The sequence below is a fragment of the Anastrepha ludens genome, chromosome 2, assembly GCF_028408465.1.
Source record: "Anastrepha ludens isolate Willacy chromosome 2, idAnaLude1.1, whole genome shotgun sequence".
NCBI classification, from domain to species: domain Eukaryota; kingdom Metazoa; phylum Arthropoda; class Insecta; order Diptera; family Tephritidae; genus Anastrepha; species Anastrepha ludens.
Genome location: NC_071498.1, coordinates 124560626 through 124570025, shown reverse-complemented (window position 1 = coordinate 124570025; position 9400 = coordinate 124560626). Strand labels below are relative to the sequence as shown.

The window sequence follows — 9400 nt, the reverse complement described above, 5'->3', positions numbered from 1 at the left end:
GTAAACTGCATGCATCAGCTCCTATGCAAAATATGGTCGGATGAAAGCATGCCTGCCGATTGGAATTTAAGTGTGCTCTGCTCAATCCATAAGAAGGACGATGCAGCAATCTGTGCCAATTACCGCGAGATTAGTCTTCCAAATATCGCCTATAAGGTTCTAGCGAGCGTATTATGTGACAGGCTGAAGCCCACCGTCAACCAACTGATTGGACCTTATATTTGAATACTTTTGTTTCAGAATCCTTATTTTTAAATTACAAAAGTACTATTTTTGGTTTGACCTCTGGAAAAGAATATACTCTCATGGTTATTTTATTCAGACACCTATAGAAATGTACAATATCGTATTAACTAATATTCATTGATTTTAATAAATCACCATAGGATAACTATTGCGAAATTTATACTTTCATTTGATACCTATATCAAGTTAGATATCTAAATTCGGCCTTAGGATCCCTACTTATCACAATACCTCAACCAAATCCAGTAATTTTAATAAACCTGGAATTACACTGGGTTGGGGTGATCGTACGTACCTCTCTTACGGATATACGAGACCCAAATGTTGACTTTTTCTTCGCGAAATAGCATTGCATTCAAGAAGCAAATGTGATGGTGTTTCTGGAGATAAGTAGCAGGGTCGTGCATACCCCGAGCTTATTCATTTAACTGTGCTGTCTGCAAGAGCGGATTAGAATGTCAGCGAGCACACTCAGTTTGCTCTTAGTGAGATTTGTGAAATGTTTAAATCTCTTCTGAATATACTTCCCCGTAAGAACTTTGGCTGGCATAGTTCCTCAGTTTGCTGGCAGCTTGAGTGCCGCAGCTGTAGCCATTCACCTCTGAGCTCTTCCTCTATGTTGTGTGATAGTCCAAGCTGATATTGTTATCGGTGTTAATGCTGGTTCCTAAATATACGAAATCTTTTACAACCTCAAAATCATAACTGTCAACAATGACGTGGGTGCCGATACGCGAGTGCGATGACTGTTTGATTGATGACAGGAGGCACTTCGTTTGGAGGATGATTACATATGTAGAAGACCACGCAAGTACTGATCGACAAGTTACTGATCGTCATTCACTTGGGAGTGGGCAGGACGATACTTCTACATATGGTGTACGTCGCTCCATGCGTCGTTGCTCTTCAGCATCAGTGACACTAGATTATCGCGCTAGATTACGCTACAGCCGAGTTAATCTTCTAGTGCTTTTCTAAACCTTCTGAAATGATGACATACGAAAAGCATCTTCGTCGATTCCTCGCAGCAAGGCGTCTCCTCTTACCCAACATCCATGACCACTAAGGACTTGGGTAAGGTATTAATGGACCTCCCCGTGGTTTCTTTCAAGCGTTTCTTCCACTCTAGCTATGAGGCGGTGGATCAACCTGCTTTTTGTGGAACTATCCCATCATGTCTGCCATCTGCCGCTGGGTTATGCTGCGTGTATATTGAAGGTTATTGCAAGTGCAGATATATGAATTCAAAACAAAATGTTTTAAAGCAACTAATTCGTTATTTAATAGCTACATTCCTTAAATTCCGCTTGACTTTTATCAGACTTCAATTTTATTTATATCTAATTCACTTTTTTGTAGAAAATTCGCGACTATGAAAGCTTTAAAATGACAACCCTACTCATACCCAATGTTATGGTGGGACTACGCCACATCTGGACCATGTCCAGCTACTACTGCCGTGACGACAAAATGCAGATTTTACTTTGCCAAATTTCCAACGTCTTTATACAGAAAGTCAAGCGCATCGTCTGCTTCGAACACGTATTCAGGTAAGTAGTTGCAGCAGCAGTTCCACGCTCACCAAGCGAAAGCATTAAATTTGCGCTGAAGGAGTTGAGAGTATTGGCCACACTGCCACAATATACAAGCATGCAGTGCAACGTAGTTTGCTTGGCGTAGAAGATACTGCACATGACAACTGTCAATGGCGATTTTCCCGTCGATTTACCTACGAAAATGCTCGACTTGTGTTGTGGCACTTGTAGGAGAAGTGCTTGTAGAGAGGATGATGTCGCAAGTCGGATATTGCAAGTGTTATGCTGACTGCTTCCACTTTCCCACGCTGACTGCTGCGGGCTGACACCTAGTGGCAGTTGCAGTGCGTACTTCCTGTTGAACAAATTTACCCAAATACTTGGAATAAATGCGATTTCGTTGAGATCGCCATGTTAGTGCAATGACTGTTTCTAACATATATTTGCATAGCTACTTGCAAATGCAAAATACACATACATACCCAGATACATACATTCATAGTATGGAAATGTGAATGTTTTTGGTTTTCTGCTTTTCTAATTTTGCTTTACTGCGCTTATTTCCGCTCGATGCTTGCGACATTTCGATAGCCTCTCAAATAGTCTGACAGTGAATGATGTTTTGTGAATCTTGAAAAAAAAAAGAAGCAAGCAAAAGCTTAACTCAAACATAATACTTTTGAGTTGTGCTTAAGTGCATTTCAACTGTATTTCTATACACATCCGTTTCCTCCGAATTTCTTATTTCTCACACTTGCACTTTTCTCATTTTAGTCGCTCTGCAAAATATACCTATGAGACTGCCACCAATTGTGCCAATTTGCTACGTTGTTGGAAGAGTGCTTACCTCGCAAGCCGTTCGTACATTGAAAGCTCCGGTGTCGGTTCGCGTTGGGAGTTCGATCGTCAGACGCTCTTTTCCGAAGTCGATCATATTTGTCTCATTAGTCAAGATATCGCATACATCGGGCGCGTTTTCATTCAATACGAAAATCTCTTCGGTAATCGCCTCAAAGCAATCATCACCGATCCCTCGATTGTGGATGATTTAATGAAGAAGGTTTATCGTCTGTTAGACGAAATGCTTTCCAATGTGGACTATGATATTTTCAGGCCAGGTAACTTCGAGAATTGGGAACATACACTCGAAACATTCAATCGCCGTCTAGAGAGTGTTGAGTTTGAAGCAAAGGCCGTAATTGAGCGTAGCATAAATACATTGCGTTCGTCGGATATGGGGCTGGAGCTGATTAAGACCATCAAAGAAATAGATACACGCGAAGAGCTCGTCGAATTCATTTCAACAAAACATGAAAATATTTTGCGGTTTTTCCAAACTGAAATTAACTCTGTAGAGTTTACGTATAGAGTGAGTATTTATTGTTTTGTAAGTTTTGCTCCCATATTTATGGTCGGTCCTCTGAAGGTGTGTGGAGAGATAGTTTCATAGAAGATTGTTGCTGAGCAAGTTTTGATACCTAAATATATACAGTGACTCACAGCTTATTTGATGCAGCCAAAAAAAATTATTAAAATGTTAAATATATTTTATGGTATTTCCAGATAAAAATCTTATGTTTTTATTGTTAAATAACATGTTTTATTTAATAACAAAAAATAGCAAAAAATGTTTCTTCATAAGAAAGATATGGCAAATTAAAATAATTCAGTTACAGTTTTGAGGTCACAGCTTAAATGATGTACTAAATTAAAAGTATTCAAAAAACATAAACACATTAATATTTCAATTTCATGATTACGGCTAATACTTAGTGCGGTATCCCTTTTGATTCAGAACAGCATTTAATAAGGAATTCATAGATTCTACAAGTTTTGCTGTATATTCAGAACTCATTTTATCCCATTCTTCCTGTAGTGGCCGTTTCAGATCGGAAGCATTAGACATATTGTGGTTTCTTATTTTATTTCCCAGAACTGACCAGAAATTCTCAACAACCTTGAGATCTGCAAGTGTCTATACTACGAGTACATGTGGGTAGTTCCCGATAAGTCAAGTTTTTACAATACCAGACGTATGCTTGATCCAAATGCATCTCTTTGTTCATGTTTCCTTCGATAAATGTTAAATTTCCGACGCCTGAATAGGACATGGGGTTGCCATACTATCCCACTGCTCCCGCCGTGTTGAACTGTAGGTTTGGTTTTTTCCAAACGCAGGACTTCCCAGCAGACCCGAAAAGGTTAAATTTGCTTTCATTCGCAAAAACAATGGACTTCCAGAACGAACTGTCTTTGTTCAAATGTTGTCTGCAAAACTCTATTCCCTATTTTCTATTGCGAGCTTTAATCAACGGCTTATTTCGGGCAGTGCTTCCATGAAAATTTTCTTCGCGCAGAACTCTGCGAACAGTTTCAGGGTTACAGATCTTGCTTAACACGTTGGCTGCCACGTCGCACGTTTTCATGCGACACCTAAATGTTACCCTGAGGCCACGTCGCACATTTCCGTGCGACACGTAAGTGTTACCCTGAGGCCACGTCACACATTTTTGTACATTTTAATATGGAATTTTACATAGAATTTGGATTCTCTGTCCTATGGTGAACATTTTGGTGTATTTCCCATGGCCGTTGTGTATTTTTAATGGTATTTTTTTGGATAATAAAAAAGTTGTAAATTAAAATTTGTCTTTTTATTAATTCTTTTAAAAATTAATTCATTTATGAACAAAACAAATATAAAAATATATATGTATGTAAATTCAAATGGAAATCAGTAGAAAAACAATAAACTTAAAATTAAAAATTCAATTTTTTAATGGAGATCAGTGCAAAAATTAATTTTTCTGGTGGGAATATTTAGGAAAACATTCTACACATAGTTACGGTTTATTGGGCAGTAGGTGGTGGTCCTTTTCAAGCTCTTTCTGGCTGTTACTCTATCAGTAGATTTTTTTGACATGGCATAAAACAATACACAAGCACGCCTTATTGTTTTTCCGTTGTCGTTCTTTCTTTTTTCTATAAAATGTTTCCCTTTTGTTATGGGTTCTGGATACATGAAGTCCAACAAAGCATTTGAAGTCTCCTGCCGGAACTTGGTTATTGAAATTTGTTTGTTTGTAGCCTTTTTATATATTATAAAGGCATTTACGACAGACATTCCTAGTAACAGTTCAAAAGGCACTTTGCGGTACCACTTAACACCTCTTCTGAGAGTGGTGGCGTAGGCGGTCATTTGATCGGATATATCAACACTTAATTTGGCTTTGTTGTAATCAATAACAGCAAGAGGTTTTTCAAAAGCTCGTTGCCTTCGCTTCCTGGTGGAAAAATAAGTAAAATAACCCAAAAATATCAAGTACAACTCAAAAACTACAAAAAATTATTGTCGCACATTTTCGTGCGACGTGGCCCCACAAAATGTTTTATGATCTCACAGGCCATGTCGCACGAAAATGTGCGACACAAAAAAACCATTATAACTGCCAAATTAGCGACCAAAATAAAGTCGCGAGTAGTCAAAACTTATTTTTAGGCACTAAGAAACAAAAAAGAACATAAATAAGTTGTTGGCCTCAGGTGACCAAAATTGTTAAATGACACTGCTACTGAACGATCAAAATTCTAAAAAGGCTTTGGCAGCCAACGTGTTAAGTATTTTTCGACTTCGTTCGTTAACTTTGGAGCGCTTAAATCGCGTTTTTCTGTAACTTTGCGAACAATCCACCTCTTCTCTGCATCATTAAATATTTTTTTTTATGCAGCTCTGCCCTTATCTTCTATCCTGTTTTCTTGGCGAAACATGTCTTTAATGTGCCGAACAGTTGAGAAACTTATAGCAACAATTTCTGCAATTTTTCGTTGGCTTTTGCTCTCTTTTAAATAACGAATAACGTCTTCCCTTTTTTCAAGTGAGGTCCGTTTCCCCATTCTAAAAAGTTTAAAATTTTTCAACTTTTCTTTACAAAAATTTTTTGAGAATGACTTAAGACGCTAAGCTTAATAGAAAAAAATACATTTCACTGTTATTGCATGCTCAGGGAAAATATAAAATATGCTCCATCATTTAGGCTGTGAGCTTATTTTGATGAGAAAACTATTTGTTTCTATATTTTTTGAGCTAGCTTTGTTTTTGTTGTTGTTCTTTCTGCAGTGGTAAGCAGTGCATACATATCTCATAACAAGTCGTAAACATTTTTTTTATAAAATTTAGTAAGCATCGAGTCATTTGCTTTTTTCTAAAAAAGTATTACCTGCATCAAATATGGGGCTGGATGTAGGATGATGAACTGCTGATAAAAAATGCGTCATGAAAATTAGCGAGTACTATAAACGCAAGATAATGCAGGGTACGTTTTTTTAAATGAACGAAATGCTACGTGCAAACGGTTTGCGATATTAAAAAGGAAGAGAACATCTCCCCGAGGAGTACCTTTGCAAAACTGTCTGCTTATTATTGTGTTACCTAATCTTGCAGTTATCTTTCTTCTGACAAGTACTTTATAGTCTCAATCAGAGTAGCAGTATTAGATTTGACTCTAAAATCTTCTAGAGCATCCTCGCCATAGCAAGTATTATCTAATATTATTAAAAGCTCCTTCAATGACTAAAAAAGCTACCAAAGCAAACTCTTTTTCTGTGAGGCTCTTTTCCACGAACCCGACAAGCGGGTCTAAAGCGGATTCTGTACATTTAGATTTTGTGTAGGCGTGTTTTGTGCCGGGGAGAACCCGATGATTGGTATTTATAAAATTCGACAATCCTTTCTAGAGTTAAAAAAATTGAATGATTCATTTCGCGCCATTATCATTTATTGCAAAAATTCTTAGCAAACCACTCATTTTGGTGCCAGTTTCGCCATCCCATTGAGATATTATCAGGAATGTTCTGCAAGTCGTATAATTTGAATGTTTGTAATGAAAGTTACAAAATTTTCAAATAAAAACTGCAAGACACACAGCCAACGTTTTAGTGCCCAATTTTCGAGTTTTTCTTACGAACCCTCAAAATTGGATTTTGCTAATCGCACTGATTTGCACTGAACATGCCTGCATATTAGGGCGGGTCGATTTAAAAATCGCTCATTGCTCTGTGAAAATCGTATTCTAGGGATCAAAAGAAGAAACTTTGCCGAAGGAATCATACCTCTAAAACGAATTCTGATGTCCCGCAATTTGGGTCGAACGAAAAATCCCACTTTGACCCATTTAGAGTGCTCCAATCGAGTCCAAATGTATGACCGACCCCCACTATCTTTGGACGGCCGATCCACCCATGCTAGTGGCACACCACCTGGAACTCCCCTGGGAGGTTCCCCATACAATCATTTCAAAATATCACCATTTTTGGACTTTACATGAGAAAAGAAACTAAAAAGTTCAACCCAAATTGGGGGACATCAGAATTCGTTTTAGAGGTTTAATTCCTTCGGCAAAGTTTCTTATTTTGATCCCTAGAATATGATTTTCACAGAGCAATGGGCGATTTTTTTGCCTCACCACAAAAGACACTAAAAGTTCGACCCAAATTGGGGGACTTCAGAATTCGTTTTAGAGGTATGGTTCCTTCGGCAAAGTTTCTTATTTTAATCCCTAGAATATGATTTTCACAGAGCAATAAGCGATTTTTAAATCGACCCGCCCTACTGCATATATATCTCTTTTCCTTTCATGGCGATTCCAAATGTGTTAAGTGAAAACAAACACCTAGTTTCGAAAATGCTCAGTCGTGTCTTGTAGAGAATTAAAGCGCCTATCTAGCAGATTCTTTTATGTACATTCATATGTGTGTGTGTGTGTTTCTTTCTATGCACACTTTTTCTAATGCATTTTTTGAATTTTCAATTTCTCGCTTGCAGCAAAATCGCAAAAACCCACCAATCGGTAAGCATCAGCCATTCCGCATCGGCTGCATTCAGTGGGCGCGTCTGTTGACCAATAAACTAAAAGTCTCCGTGTTGGCATTCAAAAGGGTAAACGTTCAATTATTGCTCGGAGGCATTTACATACATGCAGTGTGAATAATAGTCGGTAGTGTTTGTTGCTCTTGATTTTGTTGTAACTTTTATTTATTTTTGTTTGCCTTTTTGTGTATTTTTCCGCAGTAGGGCACATTTTTGTCTGTACGAGAATGTGAAGTTGAATTTGTATGTATATGTGCGAGTATACTCGTATATGTACGGTCGAATTTTTACTATTTTTATATGTATGGAATAGTGCAGCACAAAACAGTTTATTGTTACTTGGCGTTTATTTTTTATTTGCTTATGTAGTTCGTTTTTTTGGCGCTGTTGTTGATATTTTTTGTTTAATTGAAATTTCAATTTCAGTTGCTTGCGATTTTTTTGGTTTATTTTTTTTTTCGATTGCTTGTGTGGAATAACCATTCGTTGTTTACCGCCATAGTGGTGGTAAGCGTAAAAGCTGTTGTTGTTGTTTTTATTGCTGATGCTGCCTCCGTTGATTCCACTTAAAATTCCTTGCATTTGTATGCCAGCGATAGCCTTTATTGTTTTACTTACTTGCATTAATTCTTTTAGATTTTTTTTTCGCGCTGGAGGCTGCCGCTTGCATTGCCTGGTTTTGTGCCTCATATTCTACAGTATTGGCCAAAACTTGGGAACCTCTTAGTAATTTTTTTTCATATGCAATATTTTTTTTTTATAAAACTATTATTTTATTGTATTTTGTATTAATTTGTGCATCCATTTATTTACTCCATTTCTTCAGAACTCCCCATTTTTATAAATAAAAATTGTACAAATTTTATGAGACAAAACTAAGACATTTCCTCAAATTCTCAATTATTAACAATCCGGCATCTTAGGACCAACGTGAATTCAAGATTTGTATATAATTTTTTTAGAGCGAAAGTAAAAGGTACTACTAATTACAAATTCATAATAGTATAATATTTCTTATGCACTAATACAAATATCCAGTAGACGAACCACGGTGGCCACTTGTGAGATAACTACACAGGTTTGACCGAGAAGAAATGAGCACATAATTCTTCTTCTTCGTACTAACCGGTGCCGGTTGGAAGCACCAAGTGAAGCCAAGTCCTTCTCCACCTGCTACCACCAGCTGGCACCACATCGAATACTTTCAGAACCGGAAGGTTTGTATCCATTCGGACGACATTACCCAGTCAACGAAGCTGCTGCATCCGCTGCACTATGTCTATGTCGTCGTCAAGCTCATACAGCTCATAGAATTCAGCATAATAAGGATCAGAACGAGCGCATTATAATCCAGATTATACAGTTCACGGCCATATCTTGGAGGAGCGATGAAGCCCGAGGAGAACAATAATTAAAGACTATGACTTTCTTTGACGAATCTGATAAGGTACAAGATGAAGACTCATATGGGATAAGATGTATATGCAGACGAAAGGGAGAAATACTGAATCCTAAGAATTTCACAGCAACTCCACAGCAATTCCACATCCGCCAAATAAGATGTGCACATTGGGTCATCCCAAATAGCGACCGCCGTATGCTCACACATGCTGGGCATATAGTCGTGGTCGATGCTGGATAAGTAGCAATTTATCCTACGTCAATATCTAAAACGTAATTAAGCCGAATGACTCGGGTTTTTTCCCAACCAAAGCCTGCTGCCCCAGTAAACTACATAACCCTTCTAGTGTAC

The 9400-nt window shown here is 37.8% G+C and overlaps 1 protein-coding gene across 1 annotated transcript in view; it reads left to right on the top strand.

Annotated features, from left to right (window-relative positions):
- The first annotated feature begins 1605 nt into the window (after nt 1-1605).
- Nucleotides 1606-9400, top strand: part of LOC128854832 (dynein axonemal heavy chain 10) — a 286044-nt gene continuing 278249 nt past the window's right edge. The window contains exons 1-3 of the mRNA XM_054089249.1: nt 1606-1796; nt 2556-3150; nt 7603-7716. Of these exons, the coding sequence (XP_053945224.1) occupies nt 1633-1796; nt 2556-3150; nt 7603-7716 (873 nt within the window). The 5' untranslated portion in view covers nt 1606-1632. The remainder of the gene's footprint in view (nt 1797-2555; nt 3151-7602; nt 7717-9400) is intronic.